Source organism: Tachyglossus aculeatus, chromosome 21 (genome assembly GCF_015852505.1).
Source record: "Tachyglossus aculeatus isolate mTacAcu1 chromosome 21, mTacAcu1.pri, whole genome shotgun sequence".
Lineage (NCBI taxonomy): Eukaryota > Metazoa > Chordata > Mammalia > Monotremata > Tachyglossidae > Tachyglossus > Tachyglossus aculeatus.
In genome coordinates this window covers 25,917,724-25,936,242 of record NC_052086.1, presented here as the reverse complement: position 1 = coordinate 25,936,242, position 18,519 = coordinate 25,917,724, and the positions used below count along the sequence as shown (strand labels likewise).

The 18,519-nt window shown below is 49.9% G+C and overlaps 1 protein-coding gene across 1 annotated transcript in view; it reads left to right on the top strand.

Annotated features, from left to right (window-relative positions):
* The window catches only part of RILPL1 (Rab interacting lysosomal protein like 1), a 66,565-nt gene that overhangs the window by 24,985 nt on the left and 23,061 nt on the right, over positions 1–18,519 (top strand). The window contains exons 3-4 of the mRNA XM_038763665.1: positions 2,107–2,282; positions 4,752–4,970. Of these exons, the coding sequence (XP_038619593.1) occupies positions 2,107–2,282; positions 4,752–4,970 (395 nt within the window). The remainder of the gene's footprint in view (positions 1–2,106; positions 2,283–4,751; positions 4,971–18,519) is intronic.

Sequence of the window (18,519 nt, the reverse complement as noted above, 5' to 3'; positions counted from 1 at the left end):
TGGGACCCCAGGGGCCTAAGGGGGAAAAGGATTGAGGTTTTCCTCTGATTGTAAACTCGTGGTGGGCAGGGAACGTGTCTCCCAACTCTTTTATAGTGTGCTCTCCCAAGCGCTTAGCACAGTGCTCTGCATATGGTAAATGCTCAAGAAAAATGATTGGTTGATTGGTCTCCGTAGGGACCGTCTCTATATGTTGCCAACTTGTACTTCCCAAGCGCTTAGTACAGTGCTCTGCCCACAGTAAGCGCTCAATAAATACGATTGATTGATTGATTGATAGTAGTGATGTTTTTACCCCCATCAGTAGGAGGACGGGTGAGTTTGGGTGTTTATATGCTTTGATGCTGCTTGAATTACCTCCTTCCCTTCCCCACAGCACCTGTATATATGTTTGTACATATTTATTACTCTATTTATTTATTTATTTTACTTGTACGTATCTATTCTATTTATTTTATTTTGTTAGTATGTTTGGTTTTGTTCTCTGTCTCCCCCTTTTAGACTGTGAGCCCACTGTTGGGTAGGGACTGTCTCTAGATGTGGCCAATTTGTACTTCCCAAGCGCTTAGTCCAGTGCTCTGCACATAGTAAGCGCTCAATAAATACGATTGATTGGTTGATTGAATTCAACATCGCTTTAGTCTGGGATCCAATGAAAACAATCCCGAGAAACGCCACGTTATAGGATTAGTGGTTTAGCTGGATGATGCGTTGTGAATGGGAACACAGGTGTACCTGTAGGCACAAGTTATGTGGGATCCCTCTGAAATAATAATAATAATAATAATGGCATTTATTAAGTGCTTACTATGTGCAAAGCACTGTTCAATCAATCAGTCGTATTGAGCGCTTACTGTGTGCAGAGCACTGTACTAAGCGCTTGGGAAGTACAAGTTGGCAACATCATCATCAATCGTATTTATTGACCGCTTACTATGTGCAGAGCACTGTACTAAGTGCTTGGGAAGTACAAATTGGCAACATATAGAGACAGTCCCTACCCAACATTGGGCTCACAGTCTAAAAGGGGGAGACAGAGAACAAAACCAAACATACTAACAAAATAAAATAAATAGAATTTATTTTAGAACATATAGAATTTATATAGGTCTAAGCACTGAGGAGGTTACAAGGTGATCAGGTTGTCCCACGGGGGGGCTCACAGTCTTATGCAGAAGCAGTGTGGCTCAGTGGAAAGAGCCCGGGCTTTGGAGTCAGAGGCCATGGGTTCGAATCCCGGCTCCACCACATGTCTGCTGTGTGACCTTGGGCAAGTCACTTAGCTTCTCTGAGCCTCAGTTACCTCATCTGTAAAATGGGGATGAAGACTGTGAGCCCCACGTGGGACAACCTGATCGCCTTGTATCCCCCCCAGCGCTTAGGACAGTGCTTTGCACACAGTAAGCGCTTAACAAATGCCATCATCATCATCATTATTATTATCATTATTAAGTGCTCGATAAATACGATTGACTAGAATGAATACCGTTGATTAAGAGACCGTGTAAGGGCCTTGAGGACCGCGAATTGTCTTTCCCAGCGCTTAGACAGTGCTTTGCACATAGGAAGTGCTTAACAAGTACCATTATTATTATTATTACCTCCCAGAAGGCTGCTCTATCAGCCCCAGACACTTCCCTGGGGTCCCTGTCTCCACGGCAACTCGCAGTTGGCATCTTCACCCTCTTCGATGGAGAAAGAGCCGATGATGGGAGGAGGGGTGAGTCCCCTGGCACTCAACACGGCTCTTCTGCACCATACGCATTCCCTCCTGTAGCGACAGTCCTTCTGTGGAACCCAAGAATCCTTTCCAGGCCTCTCTCCCTCCCTCGGAGTGACCAACCCAACTGCTTTTGAGAGGTTTTGCAGCCCCTCTGGAGAGGGGCCTACTGGGTAGACCCCCCCCCAGTGAGAGTCAGTAGTTGCCCCAACTTCCAGTCAAGCACCAAGGGACCCATCAGAACATAAACTCCTCTTGGGCTTGGCACCTGCTACTTCGTTTTCTACTTCCGAGCTCTTTGACCAGTGCCTCGCACCCCCGTGGGTGCTCAGTAAATACTGCTAGGGAACTGGGGCAGCAAGAGAGCTGTTTTTTGTGTTTTTTAGCTACTCCCCAGGCGCAGGGCACATTTGACTATCCTGTTGATCTTCTCTGGGGACCAGGCATGTCGGAGAGGGAGCGGCAGGTGATGAAGAAACTGAAGGAAGTGGTGGATAAACAGAGGGACGAGATCCGGGCCAAAGACCGGGAGCTCGGCCTGAAGAACGAGGATGTGGAGGCCGTAAGTGACGCTCCGCCCGAACCCTTCCCGCGTCGGCCGTCACCCCTAGCCGGAGAGTAAGCCCCTCGAGGGCAGGGACTGGGCCTTCTCTTACTGCACGCTCCCAAACACCTCGCATAATGCTCAGCGCGCTTAGTAAATGAGGAGGAGGAGATTCAGAGCTCGCATCTTCTACTCCTCCTTAGAAAAGGGAGCAGAGACATTTCAAGACAAGTTTCCTGCCCCTTCGTGGGGGTCCAGTCATGACCCGAAGGAGATCACTCATACCCCTTAGCGTCTTCCCCGCTTAGGATGGTTCCACGGTATCCGGTATCTGCTCGAGCCTTCGTAGAGCCCACCGAATGCCGACGGGGCTTGACGCGAAAGGGAAAAATACAGATATTTATTGCTATTAATGTCTGTCTTCCCCTCTAGACTGGAAGCTCACCGTGGGCAGGGAATGTATCTGCTTTGTTGTTCTGTTGTCCTCTCCCAAGCGCCCAGTACAGTGGTCTGCACACAGGAAGCGCTCAGTAAATACAAATGAATGAAAGAATGAGACACAGGGGTCTCTGAAGATAGGGAGTCTGGTGGTGAAAGACGGAAAGGCCTGTATTCCCTTCCCCTCAGTCTGTTGGTTCAGGGGAGGAGAGACTACAGATGGATCAGTCAATCAATCGATCATATTTATTGAGCACTTACTGTGTGCAGAGCACTGTACTAAGCGCTTGGGAGAATACAACAGAGTTGGTAGACCCGTTCCATGCCCATAAGGAGCTTACAGTCTAGAACGGGAGACAGACGTTATTATAAAGAAATAAATTACAGAGCTGTACGTTAGGGCCGTGAGGCGACTCGTGAGTGCAAATCCAAGTGCAAGTGTGACGCAGAAGGAAGCGGGAGAAGAGAAAATGAGGGCTTAGGCAGGGAAGGCCTCTTGGAGGACATGGGCCTTCAATAACGTGGCTCAGTGGAAAGAGCCCGGGCTTTGGAGTCGGAGGTCGTGGGTTCAAATCCCGGCTCCGCCACTTGTCAGCTGGGTGACTTTGGGCAAGTCACTCAGCTCCTCTGGGCCTCAGTTCCCTCATCTGTAAAATGGGGATGAAGACTGGGAGCCCCCCGTGGGACTACCTGATCACCTTGTAACCTCCCTAGCGCTTAGAACAGTGCTCTGCACATAGTAAGCCCTTAATAAATGCCATCATTAGTATTATTATTATTAATAAGGCTCTGAAGGTGGGAAGAACAATGGTTAGGAGAAGCAGCGTGGCTCAATGGAAAGAGCCCGGGCTTGGGAGTCAGAGGTCATGGGTTCAAATCCCGACTCCACCACTTGTTAGCTGTGTGACTGGGGGCAGGTCACTTAACTTCTCTGTGCCTCAGTTCCCTCATCTGTAAAATGGGGATTAAGACTGTGAGCCCCCCGGGGGACAACCTGATCACCTTGTAGCCACCCCAGAGCTTAGAACAGTGCTTTGCACATAGTAAGTGCTTAATAAATGCCATTATTATTATTGATGGTCTGTCAGATATGAGGGAGAGGGCCTTCCACATTAGTGGCAAGATAGATGAGGATGATGATGGTGTTTAAGTGCTTACTGTGTGTCTAAGCGCTGGGGTAGACACAAGCTAATCAGGTTGGACACAGTCCCTGTCATCATCAATCAATTGTATTTATTGAGCGCTTACTATGTGCAGAGCACTGTACTAAGCGCTTGGGAAGTGCAAATTGGCAACATATAGAGACAGTCCCTACCCAACAGTGGGCTCACAGTCTAAAAGGGGGAGACAGAGAACAAAACCAAACATACTAACAAAATAAAATAAATAGAATAGATATGTACAAGTAAAATAAATAAATAAATAGAGTGATAAACATGTACAAACATATATACATATATACAGGTGCTGTGGGGAAGGGAAGGAGGTAAGATGGGGGGATGGAGAGGGGGACGAGGGGGAGAGGAAGGAAGGGGCTCAGTCTGGGAAGGCCTCCAGGAGGAGGTGAGCTCTCAGCAGGGCCTTGAAGGGAGGAAGAGAGCTAGCTTGGCGGAGGGGCAGAGGGATTGGGGGCATTCCAGGCCCGGGGGATGACGTGGGCCGGGGGTCAACGGCGGGACAGGCGAGAACGAGGTACGGTGAGGAGATTAGCGGCGGAGGAGCGGAGGGTGTCCCACATGAGACTTACAGTCTTAATCCCCATTTTACAGACGAGGTCACCGAGGCCCAGGAAAGGGAAGTGACTTATCCAAGGTCACACAGCAGACACGTGGCAGAGCCTTCTGACTCCAGGCCCCTAGGCCGTGCCGCTTCCCCAGAGATGGGGGGCCAGTGAGGAGGTTGGCATGGGAGGGTCCGGCCCCTCCGTCAGCCCTCGTCTTGTCCGCGTGGCCTGGCCCGAGGCTGGGGGCGGGGGGGGGGGGTGGCGGTCCGGCGGGTCCGGCCCAGCCCTCTGACGGTGCCGTCCCCCGCGCGGTCGTCGGCCGGCAGCTGCAGCAGCAGCAGGCGCGGCTGATGAAGATCAACCACGACCTGCGGCACCGCGTGGCCGTGGTGGAGGCCCAGGGCAAGGCCCTCATCGAGCAGAAGGTGGAACTGGAGGCCACGCTGCAGGCCCGGGACCAGGAGCGCGGCAGCATGCGAGCCGAGATCGGGAGGCTCCGCGAGAAGCTGCAGGGGGAGGCCCGGCAGAACGGCCAGGAGACGCAGGTGAGACGGGCCCGGGGGGCCGCTTTCCCCCTCGATGAAACAGCCTGGCATTTGCCTGTCGTTCACTTATAGGATTTTTTGTGGTATTGAGCGCTCCCTATTCATTCATTCGGTCGTGTTTATTGAGCGCTTACTGTGTGCAGAGCCCTGGACTAAGCGCTTGGGAAGTCCAAGTCGGCAACATCTAGAGACGGTCCCTACCCAACAGCGGGCTCACAGAGGTGGAGAAACAGGTCGCCTTAGCCACTTCCCCTTGAGGGGTGACGACGGTGGAGGCTCTTGCCCCATCTCATTTGGCCAACTGGGTTGGTGCTGTACTAAGCGCTTGGGAGAGCCCAATAAAACATAACATATGTATATATGTATATACATATACATATATGTATATATATGTATATACATGTACATATATATGTATATATATGTACATATATATGTATATATATGTATATATGTACATATATATGTATATATGTACATATATATGTATATATCCCTGTATATATGGTTGTACATATTTATTACTCTATTTATTTATTTTACTTGTACATTTCTATCCTATTTATTTTATTTTGTTGGTATGTTTGGTTCTGTTCTCTGTCTCCCCCTTTTAGACTGTGAGCCCACTGTTGGGTAGGGACCGTCTCTATGTGTTGCCAATTTGTACTTCCCAAGCGCTTAGTACAGTGCTCTGCACATAGTAAGCGCTCAATAAATACGATTGATTGATTGATTGATAACATAGTACCGTGCTAAGCGCTTAGTACAGTGTTAAGCGCTTAGTACAGTGCTCTGCACATAGTAAGCGCTCAATAAATACAATTGATGATGATAACATATTTATTTTGTTAGTACGTTTGGTTTTGTTCTCTATCTCCCCCTTTTAGACCGTGAGCCCACTGTTGGGCAGGGACTGTCTCTATATGTTGCCAATTTGTACTTCCCAAGCGCTTAGTCCAGTGCTCTGCACACAGTAAGCGCTCAATAAATACGATTGATGATGATAATGATAACATACATTCCCTACCCACGGTGAGCTCACAGTCTAGGGGGACAGACGGACGGGCGGGAGCTCACAGTCTAGAAGGGGGCGACTGACAACAAAGCGAAACATGTGGACGGGAGTCAAGTCGTCAGGACAAATAGAATTAAAGCTAAATAAATGCACGTCATTAACAAAATAAATAGAATAGTAAATATTTACAAGTAAAATAAATAGAGTAATAAATCTGTACAAACTTATATACAGGTGCTGTGGGGAGGGGAACTAGGTAGGGCGGAGGGGTTGGGGGAGGAGGAGTGGGAAAAGGGGGCTCAGTCTGTATGATGATGATGGCATTTATTAAGCGCTTACTATGTGTATGTGCCAGGCACTGTACTAAGCGCTGAGGTGGGTACAAGCCAACCAGGTTGGACCCGGTCCCCATCCCTCGGGGGGCTCGCGGTCTCGATCCCCATTTTACAGATGAGGTAACAACTGACGCCCAGGGAAGTCAAGTGACTTGCCCAAGGTCACACAGCAGACAAGTCGCGGAGCCGGGATTAGAACCCGTGACCTTCTGGCTCCGAGGCCCAGGCTCTTTTCTCTATGTCATGCTGCAGATACATTCCCTGCCCATTATTAATGTCCATCTCTCCCCTTAGACTGTGAGCTCACCGTGGGTAGTGAATGTATCTGTTATGTTTTATTGGACTCTCCCAAGCGCTTAGTACAGCACCAACCCAGTTGGCCAAATGAGATGGGGCAAGGGCCTCCCCCGTCGTCACCCCTCAAGGGAAAATGGCTAAGGTGACCTGTTTCTCCACCCCTGTCCCCCTGCCCCAAGGTGGGCCACTAATGAGGTGGTGGGAAGAAAGGGACCCTCAACTCGGGGAGTGGAACTCTCATATTTTATCAATCAATCAATCGTATTTATTGAGCGCTTACTGTGTGCAGAGCACTGTACTAAGCGCTTGGGAAGTCCAAGTTGGCAACTTATAGAGACGGACCCTACCCAACAGTGGGCTCACAGTCCCATCCATTTTAGGACATTTTGATATATTACCCTTGGAGTAGAAAATACATCTGTCTCCCCGACTAGACTGTAAACGCCTTGAGGGCAGGGACTGTATCTCCCAACCGTGATGCACTCTAAGGGCTTACTACAGTGCTCTGCGCACAGTAAGCTGTCAATACCAGTTGTCAGCTGTGTGACTTTGGGCAAGTCACTGCACTTCTCTGTGCCTCAGTTCCCTTATCTGTAAAATGGGGATTGACTGTGAGCTCCCCGTGGGACAACCTGATCACCTTGTAACCTTCCCAGTGCCTAGAACCGTGCTTTGCACATAGTAAGCGCTTAATAAATGCCATCATTATTATTATTATTATTATTTTTACCAATGATTTTTTTTTAATGGTATTTAAGTGCTTACCGTGTACCAGGCACTCTACTAAGCACTAGGTAGGTACACAGTCCGTGTCCCACAAGGGCCTCACAGTCTTAATCTCCGTTTTACAGATGAGGTAACTGAGGCACAGGGAAGTGATTTGCCCAATCACCGGGCAGACTAGGATTAGACTGTGAGCCCACTGTTGGGTAGGGACTGTCTCTATATGTTGCCAACTTGTACTTCCCAAGCGCTTAGTCCAGTGCTCTGCACACAGTAAGTGCTCAATAAATACGATTGATTCATTAGAACTCGGGTCCTCCGACTTCCAGGGCCGTGCTGCTTCCAGTAATAATAATAATAATAATAATGATGATGGCATTTATTAAGCGCTTATTATGTACAAAGCACTGTTCTTTTAGACTGTGAGCCCACTGTTGGGTAGGGACCGTCTCTATATGTTGCCAACTTGTACTTCCCAAGCGCTTAGTCCAGTGCTCTGCACACAGTAAGCGCTCAATAAATACGATTGATTGATTGATTGATTAGAACTCGGGTCCTCCGACTTCCAGGGCTGTGCTGTTTCCAGTAATAATAATGATAATAATGATGGCATTTATTAAGCGCTTACTATGTGCAAAGCACTGTTCTTTTAGACTGTGAGCCCACTGTTGGATAGGGACCGTCTCTAGATGTTGCCAACTTGTACTTCCCAAGCGCTTAGTCCAGTGCTCTGCACACAGTAAGCGCTCAATAAATACGATTGATTGATTGATTAGAACTCGGGTCCTCCGACTTCCAGGGCCGTGCTGTTTCCAGTAATAATAATAATAATAATGATGGCATTTATTAAGCACTTACTATGTGCAAAGCACTGTTCTTTTAGACTGTGAGCCCACTGTTGGGTAGGAACTGTCTCTATATGTTGCCAACTTCTACTTCCCAAGCGCTTAGTAGGGTGCTCTGCACACAGTAAGCGCTCAATAAATAGGATTGATTGAGTGTTCTAAGCGCTAGGGAGGTTACAAGGCGATCAGGTGATCAGGCGATCAGATCCCCCTTCTAGACTGTGAGCCCACTGTTGGGTAGGGACCGTCTCTATATGTTGCCAGCTTGTACTTCCCAAGCGCTTAGTCCAGTGCTCTGCACACGGTAAGCGCTCAATAAATACGATTGATTGTTCTAAGCGCTAGGGAGGTTACAAGGCGATCAGGTTTAATCCCCGTTTTACAGATGAGGGAACTGAGGCCCAGAGAAACTTGCCCAAAGTCACCCAGCCGACAGTAGGCCAGGCTGCTGCTCTAATTGGTTGCTTGATGCCCTGGAAGGGTTGAGGGGGCAGGCGCGCACGTGTGTTGTACGCGTGTACACGCGTGCGCATAATAATGTTCCCAACTCAGTCGCTGTACCAGGTGTTCGATTGAGACAGCCAAGGCCACTGCCCCCCCAGAAAGGCTCCACTCCCCAGCCACATGACCGGCCGGACACGGCTCTTGAGCGGCATCATCATCATCAATCGTATTTATTGAGCGCTTACTATGTGCAGAGCACTGTACTAAGCGCTTGGGAAGTACAAATTGGCAACATATAGAGACGGTCCCTACCCAACAGTGGGCTCACTGTCTAAAAGGGGCAGCGCAAGGACATTCAGTCCCGACTGGGTGTCGGCCGTTGGCTCCATGCCGGCCTTTAAACCCCTGAAGGGAGGTCGGGTTCCTTCGAAATCACTTCTCCCCCGGCTCAGTGGAAAGAGCACGGGCTCTGGAGTCAGCGGTCATGGGTTCGAATCCCGGCTCCACCACGTGTCTGCTGTGTGACCTCGGGCAAGTCGCTTCACTTCTCTGAGCCTCAGTTCCCTCATCTGTAAAATGGGGATTACGACTGTAAGCCCCACGTGGGACAATCTGATCACCTTGTAAACTCCCCAGCACTTAGAACAGTGCTTTGCACATAGTAAGCGCTTAACAAATGTCATTATCATTATTATTATTATTATTATTATTTGAGCTCGAACAGACTTGGAAAATTGGTGTGATCCTTGTGGACTGGACCCGCTTCAACCCGAATCCGTTCTCTCTCTCGGGGCAAGGGCTCTCAACCCCATGGGGCGAGGAGGTATCCCCCCCGACGAACACACCCAGCTCGGGGGGCCGGGTGGACGGCTGAGCTAGCCGCCGGGCCGAAGTACAGTGCTCTGCACACAGTAAGCGCTCAATAAATACGATTGATTGATTGATTGATCGATTGAAGCTAGCCCATCCTGCCTGTCAGAGCGGGAGCCGGGACTGACGGCGCTCTTCGGCCCCCACAGGCAGGCCCCAACTCCTGTCTCCACTATTCATTCATCCACTCAATCGTATTTATTTATTATATTTTATTTTTGGACGGCATTTAAGCGCTTACTATGTGCAAAGCACCGTTCTAAGCGCTGGGGAATTTACAAGGTGATCAGGTTTTCCCACGTGGGGCTCACAGTCTTAATCCCCATTTTACAGAGGAGGTAACAGGCACAGAGGAGTTAAGTGACTTGCCCAAAGTCACACAAGTATTTATTGAGCGCTTGCTGAGAGCTCACCTCCTCCAGGAGGCCTTCCCAAACTGAGCCCCTTCCTTCCTCTCCCCCTCGTCCCCCTCTCCATCCCCCCTTCTTACCTCCTTCCCCTCCCCACAGCACCTGTATATATGTATATATGTTTGTACATATTTATTACTCTATTTATTTATTTAACTTGTACATATCTATTCTATTTATTTTATTTTGTTAGTATGTTTGGTTTTGTTCTCTGTCTCCCCCTTTTAGACTGTGAGCCCACTGTTGGGTAGGGACTGTCTCTATATGTTGCCAATTTGTTCTTCCCAAGCGCTTAGTACGGTGCTCTGCACATAGTAAGCGCTCAATAAATACGATTGATGATGATGATGATGATGTAATAAGTGCTTGGGAAGTGCAAGTTGGCAACATACAGAGACGGTCCCTACCCAACAGTGGGCTCACAGTCTAGAAGGGGGAGACAGAGGACAAAACCAAACATATTAACAAAATAAAATGAATAGAATAAATATGTACAAGTAAAATAGAGTAATCACTGGGCTCCCTCGTGTCTCCGGCAGCTCCAAGGCCAGGCCGGACACTTGTCTTGCCCCCAGCCTGGCCCGGTTATGCAGTCTGGAAGCTGATCTGGAATTAAGTAGGCATCTGGCCAACTTGTTGCCAACTTGTACTTCCCAAGCGCTTAGTCCAGTGCTCTGCACACAGTAAGCGCTCAATAAATACAATGGATTGATTGATTGATTGATTGATCTGGCCCTGGAAGGTCCTGTGTCTGGTCTGTAGGGAGGGCCACTGCAGCCAGGCCCACCATTCTCTTGCCAGCACTGCCCAAGCAGCAGCAACAGTCCCTGCCCAGCTGGCTTCCCCCGGACCGGGCACCGGGACCGCCGCTTCTGCCGCCGCCGCCAGCCTGGAGCTGGCCCCATCTCTCCGTGACAAGGCCCCGAGGCCCATTTGGGAGCTCTGCGGGGCCAGCCGGGGTCGGCTATTTGAGTCCTCAAGGAGACCGAGAAAGGGCAGGCTACTTCTGCCCCTGGAGACCAAGCCTTTTTTTCCGAGACCTACCCCCTTAAGGCTCCAGTCTGTCTGCCCCAGTTCTTAAACTAAAAAAATCCACAGCGCAATCTAAAGGTAGGGCATCTATTCTCCTCTCCCTGCCCCTTTTCCCCTCCCCTTCAACCCAGCAACAAGCCAGGGCACCATCCATGACCTCTCCTTCCCAGACTGAGCCCCCTCCTTCCTCTCAATCAATCAATCAATCAATCAATCAATCGTATTTATTGAGCGCTTACTATGTGCAGAGCACTGTACTAAGCGCTTGGGAAGCACAAATTGGCAACATATACAGTCCCTACCCAACAGTGGGCTCACAGTCTCCCCTTCGTCCCCCTCTCCATCCCCCCGTCTTACCTCCTTCCCTTCCCCACAGCACCTGTATATATGTATATATGTTTGTGCGTATTTATTACTCTATTTATTTTACTTGTACATATCTAATCTATTTATTTTATTTTGTTAATATGTTTGGTTTAGTTCTCTGTCTCCCCCTTCTAGACTGTGAGCCCACTGTTGGGTAGGGACTGTCTCTATATGTTGCCAACTTGGACTTCCCAAGCACTTAGTACAGTGCTCTGCACACAGTAAGCGCTCAATAAATATGATTGATTGATTGATTGATCTGGGGGAAATAATAATAATAATAATAATAATGGCATTTGTTAAGCGCTTACTATGTGCAAAGCACTGTTCTAAGCGCTGGGGAGGATACAAGGTGATGAGGTCGTCCCACGGGGGGCTCCCAGTCTTCATCCCCATTTGACAGATGAGGGAACTGAGGCCCGGAGAAGTGAAGTGACTTGCCCAAAGTCAGCCAGATGACAACTGGCGGAGCCGGGATTTGAACCCATGACCCCTGACTCCAAAGCCCGGGCTCTTTCCGTTGAGCCACGCTCAGGGGGCCATAGTGGTATTTGTTAAGCGCTTACTATATGCAAAGCACTGTTCTAAGCGCTGGGGAGGTTACAAGGTGATCAGGTTGTCCCACGGGGGGCTCACAGTCTTAATCCCCATTTTACAGGTGAGGGAACTGAGGCCCAGAGAAGTGAAGTGACTTGCCCAAAGTCACACAGCTGATAAGTGGCAGAGCTGGGATTCGAACACATGACCTCTGACTCCAAAGCCCGGGCTCTTTCCACTGAGCCACGCTGCTTCTCTAATTAAGCACATGGGAAACTCCAGGGGCTGGAGAAGCCCTGTGGGACATGAATGCAGCCCTCAAGGGGCAGGGGGCAGAGAAAACCTTTACAGATGAGGAAACTGAGGCACAGAAAAGTTTAAGTAACTGGCTGAGGCAGAGGAAAATTAAGTAAGTTCATCTATTCATTCAATTGTATTTATTGAGTGCTTACTGTGTGCAGAGCACTGTACTAAGCGCTTGGGAAGCACAAGTTGGCAACATCTAGAGGCGGTCCCTACCCAACAGCGGGCTCACAGTCTAGAAGTAAGTTGCCCAAGTTTTCACAACAGGCAAGTGGCAGAGCTGAGGCACATATTAAATATGATCTATAAACATATGCCTGCATTAAATCCGTGTGTTACGGTTCCCTCGAGCTCCTGCTTCAGCGAAATCCCCTCGTCACTGTTGGATGTAATCGAACGTACTGCGTCATGGGTTCACATCCCGGCTCCGCCAGTTGTCAGCTGTGTGACTTTGGGCAAGTCGCTTCACTTCTCTGGGCCTCAGTTACCTCATCGGTAAAATGGGGATGAAGACTGTGAGCCCCCCGTGGGACAACCTGATCACTTTGTAACCTTCCCAGCGATTAGAACAGTGCTTTGCACATAATAAGTGCTTAGTAAATGCCATCATTATTATTATTATTTTATTATTATCATCTCCGGGGCCCCTTTAGAGTTTTTGGTCGGTGGGCTCACCCAACCCTCCCTTTTCTCGCACTCACCCCTGACATCTGAGTATATCAGCTGTCGAGCACGGGGGCACGGAGCTGTGGGCCTCTCCTTGGTGTTTGGCTGGGTGCCTCGAGGCGGGGTGTTTTCAAAGCACCAGCGGATTCCGAGGATGCCATCTTTACAGAAGGGTTGGGAAAAATCCCCATGGCGGGGTCTGCCGGGCAAATGGAAGTGACAAGTGTGAGGAATAGCGAAAGAATTGTACGCTCGCAAGTACTTAGTACAGTGCTATTTACACAGTAAGCACTCAATAAATCCGATTGAATGAATGAATCAATCAATCAGTCGTATTTATTGAGCGCTTACTATGTGCAGAGCACTGTACTAAGCGCTTGGGAAGTACAAATTGGCATCACATAGAGACAGTCCCTACCCAACAGTGGGCTCACAGTCTAAAAGGGGGAGACAGAGAACAGAACCAAACATACCAACAAAATAAAATAAGTAGGATAGAAATGTACAAGTAAAATAAATAAATAAATAGAGTAATAAATATGTACAACCATATATACATATATACAGGTGCTGTGGGGAAGGGAAGGAGGTAAGACGGGGGGATGGAGAGGGGGACGAGGGGGAGAGGAAAGAAGGGGCTCAGTCTGGGAAGGCCTCCTGGAGGAGGTGAGCTCTCAGCAGGGCCTTGAAGGGAGGAAGAGAGCTAGCTTGGCGGAGGGGCAGAGGGAGGGCATTCCAGGCCCGGGGGATGACGTGGGCCGGGGGTCGATGGCGGGACAGGCGAGAGCGAGGTACAGTGAGGAGATTAGTGGTGGAGGAGCGGAGGGTGCGGGCTGGGCAGTAGAAGGAGAGAAGGGAGGTGAGGTAGGAGGGGGCGAGGGGATGGACAGCCTTGAAGCCCAGGGTGAGGAGTTTCTGCCTGATGTGCAGATTGATTGGTAGCCACCGGAGATTTTTGAGGAGGGGATTAACATGCCCAGAGCGTTTCTGGACAAAGACAATCAGGGCAGCAGCATGAAGTATGGATTGAAGTGGGGAGAGACACGAGGATGGGAGATCAGAGAGAAGGCTGAGGCAGTAGTCCAGACGGGATAGGATGAGAGCTTGAATGAGCAGGGTAGCGGTTTGGATGGAGAGGAAAGGGCGGATCTTGGCAATGTTGCGGAGCTGAGACCGGCAGGTTTTGGTGACGGCTTGGATGTGAGGGGTGAATGAGAGAGCGGAGTCGAGGATGACACCAAGGTTGCGGGCTTGTGAGACGGGAAGGATGGTAGTGCCGTCAACAGAGATGGGAAAGTCAGGGAGAGGACAAGGTTTGGGAGGGAAGACAAGGAGCTCAGTCTTCGACATGTTGAGCTTTAGGTGGCGGGCGGACATCCAGATGGAGATGTCCTGAAGGCAGGAGGAGATGCGAGCCTGGAGGGAGGGGGGAGAGAGCAGGGGCAGAGATGGAGATCTGGGTGTCATCAGCGTAGAGATGATAGTTGAAGCCGTGGGAGCGAATGAGGTCACCAAGGGAGTGAGTGTAGATTGAGAACAGAAGGGGACCAAGCACTGAACCTTGGGGAACCCCCACAGTAAGGGGATGGGAGGGGGAGGAGGAGCCTGCAAAAGAGACTGAGAAAGAACGACCGGAGAGATAAGAGGAGAACCAGGAGAGGACGGAGTCTGTGAAGCCAAGGTCAGATAACGTGTGGAGGAGAAGGGGGTGGTCCACAGTGTCAAAGGCAGCTGAGAGGTCGAGGAGGATTAGGACAGAGTAGGAGCCGTTGGATTTGGCAAGCAGGAGGTCATTGGTGACCTTTGAGAGCGCAGTTTCCGTGGAATGAAGGGGACGGAAGCCAGACTGGAGGGGGTCGAGGAGAGAGTTGTTGTTGAGGAATTCTAGGCAGCGCGTGTAGACAACTCGTTCAAGGAGTTTGGAAAGGAATGGTAGGAGGGATATGGGACGATAACTAGAAGGTGAGGTGGGGTCAAGAGAGGGTTTTTTTAGGATGGGAGAGACATGGGCATGTTTGAAGGCAGAGGGGAAGGAACCAGTGGAGAGTGAGCGGTTGAAGATGGAAGTTAAGGAGGGGAGAAGGGATGGAGCGAGAGATTTCATAAGATGAGAGGGAATGGGGTCAGAAGCACAGGTGGCCGGAGTAGCACTTGAGAGGAGGGAGGAGAGTTCCTCTGAGGATACCGCTGGGAAGGATGGGAGAGTAGCAGAGAGTGTTGAGAGCCGGGGGGTTGGAGAAAGGGGGGAAGAGACTTTTGGGAGGTCGGACCTGATGGATTTAATTTTGTTAATGAAGTAGGAGGCCAGATCGTTGGGGGTGAGGGAAGGAGGAGGGGGAGGAACCGGGGGCCTGAGAAGGGAGTTGAATGTACGGAAGAGCTGGCGGGGGTGATGGGCATGGGTGTCAATAAGGGAGGAGAAATAGTTTTGTCTGGCAGAAGAGAGGGCTGAGTTAAGGCAGGAAAGGATAAACTTGAAGTGAACGAGGTTGGCATGGTGTTTAGACTTTCGCCAGCAGCGTTCGGCAGCTCGAGCATAAGAGCGAAGGAGGCGGACAGTGGCAGTGATCCAGGGCTGTGGGTTAGTGGTGCGAGAGCGGCGAAGGGAAAGGGGAGCGAGCGAGTCTAGCTGAGTAGAAAGGGTAGAGTTGAGAGCAGTAATCTGATCATCAAGACTGGGTAGAGAGGAGAGGGCGGCGAGGTGGGGTGTGAGGCGCTCCGAAAGATGGGTGGGGTCCAGAGAGCGGAGATCTCTGTGAGGGAGTAATACGGATTTACGGGGGAAAGGTGTGTGAGTGAGGAGGCAGGTGAGAAGATTATGATCAGAGAGAGGGATCACAGAGTTGGTGAGGGTGGACACAGTGCAGCGGTAGGAGATGATGAGGTCGAGGGTATGACCAAGTTGGTGAGTGGGTGAGGTGGGGTGGAGGAAGAGGTTGGCAGCGTCAAGGAGAGATAGAAGGCGGGAGGCAGAGGAGTCGTTAGGGATATCCATGTGGATATTGAAGTCTCCGAGGATCAGAGTGGGCATGGAGAAGGAGAGAAGGAAGGTGAGGAAGGGGTCAAAGTCGTTAAAGAAGTTGGAAGTGGGGCCCGGAGGGCGGTAGATGACGCTACAAGAATCTGGAGGGGGTGGTAGAGGCGAATAATGTGGGCTTCAAAGGAAGGGAAGGAAAGGGAAGGGGGAGGAGGGATAGTGCGAAAGCGACACTGGGGGGCGAGAAGGAAACCGACACCTCCTCCTTTTCCGGTGAGTCTGGGGGAGTGGGAGAAGAAGAGGCCTGCACTGCAGAGAGCAGCAGAAGAGACCGTGTCGTCCGGCGACAGCCATGTTTCAGTTAGGGCGAGGAGGAGTAGAGAACTGGAAAGGAAAAGGTCCAGGATGAAAGGGATCTTACTTAAAACGGAGCGGGGGTTCCAGAGGCCACACTTGGCATCAGCTGTCGAGGGAGGGGAGGGAGGGGGAAGGGTGCGAGGGGTGGGGAGGGTTTGGATTGGGATGAGTTGGCGGGGGCCTGGGCGGGGAGAGTGGGAAGGGGCGTGGCGATGGGAAAGGAGAACTGGGATGGGGTGGGGGCGGGGAGAAGGGGAGGAGGGGGGCCGGGAGGGAGAAGCGGAGGACCTGCGCTGGTACAGAGGAATCCTTGGTAGGGGGTGAGGGGGAGCGGTCTTGGTGGGTGAGAGGGAGGGAAACAGCTGGGTGGGAGAGGGGAAGGGGAAGGTGAGGAATGGGAATGGCAGTTGGGAGCAAGGGAACTGAAAGTTCATGGTGAGGTCAGCAGGGCGAGTGACAGTACCGCGGGGGGTTAACAATTGAGATGCAGAAGCAATAAAACAGTAGCAATGATAAAAGTAGGCGATGGCATCACAGGGTGTAGTTGAGCAATCAATATGCTATGGCAATAATAGAATTGGCAGACAATGATGCCACAGAGAGCAGATACAAACTATTAAGAGCTGGAGTAGGGTGGGCCAGTTAAGGGGGGTCAGGGAGCAGAGATACCGCGGGAGGGGAGCGAACAGTCAACTAGCATGGGAGGGCTGAGGAGGGGTGAATGAGGTTGTCGTTAATGTAACAGAATGAAGTGCCGTTGGTGACAGAAAGAGAGGAGCGGGTGGGATCTGAGTGGTCCAGATTCATTTAATTATATTTATTGAGCGCTTACTGTGTGCAGAGCACTGGACTAAGCGCTTGGGAAGTCCAAGTTGGCAACATATAGAGACGGTCCCTACCCAACAGCGGGCTCACGGTTTAGAAGGGGGAGACAGAGAACAAAACAAAACATATTAACAAAATAAAATAAATAGAATAGATATGTACAAGTAAAATAAATAAAGATGGTTGTCTTCTCTCAATCCCACTGAAAAATCATTCAGTTGGCCACTTCCCTCTGCATGCCCCCCTACTTTTTTGTGGTATTTATTAAGCGCTTTCTATGTGTCCAACACTGTTGTAAATGCTGGCGTAGGTACAAGTGAATTAGATTGGACACAGCCCCTGTTCCCAGACTGAGTCCCCTCCTTCCTCACCCCCTCCGCCCTACCTCCTTCCCCTCCCCACAGCACCTGTATATATGTTTGTACAGATTTATTACTCTATTTTACTTGTACATATCTACTCTATTTATTTTATTTTGTTAATATGTTTTGTTTTGTTCTCTGTCTCCCCTTTCTAGACTGTGAGCCCACTGTTGGGTAGGGACTGTCTCTATATGTTGCCAACTTGGACTTCCCAAGCGCTTAGTACAGTGCTCTGCACACAGTAAGCGCTCAATAAATACGATTGAATGAATTGAATGAATGAATGAATGTCCCACATGGGGTTCACAGTTTAAGTACGAAGGAGTACAGAAGTAAGGCACAGTGAATCAATCAGTCATATTTATTGAGCGCTTACTGTGTGCAGAGCACTGTACTCTTAATCCCCATTTTACAGATGAGGGAACTGAGGCCTTCCCAAACTGAGCCCCCTCTTCCCTCTCCCCCTCCTCCCCCCTCCATCCCCCCCACCTTACCTCCTTCCCTTCTCCACAGCACCTGTATATATGTATATATGTTTGTATGTATTTATTACTCTATTTATTTTACTTGTACATATCTGATCTATTCATTTTATTTTGTTAGTATGTTTGGTTTTGTTCTCTGTGTCCCCCTTCTAGACTGTGAGCCCACTCTTGGGTAGGGACCGTCTCTACATGTTGCCAACTTGTGCTTCCCAAGTGTTTAGTACAGTGCTCTGCACACAGTAAGCGCTCAATAAATACGATCGATTGATTGATCGAGAGGCCCAGAGAGGTTAAGTGATTTGCCCAAGGTCACTCAGCAGACAAGTGGCAGAGCCGGGATTAGAACCCAGGTCCTTCTGGCGCCCGGGCTGTAGCCACTAGGCCACGCTGACCTTATTAACTTGTCTCTACCCCGGTGCTTAGAACAGTGCTTGACACATAATAAGCACTTAATAAATGCTACTATTATTATTATTACTTAACAGGTACTGTAATTTTTATTATTATTGTCATGTGATTCTGTGTGTGTGTGACCACTCTAGCCCTTTCCCATGTTCCCCCCAGCCCTCAGACAGCCCCTGTGGCAGCCCATCAGAAATCCCGCTTGCTGAAACGGGCTGGAAATTATCCTAATTGCTTCCATGCCCTATCACTATGATCTTTAGGGAAGCTTCTCTTTAAATAGAAATTCGATGGGATT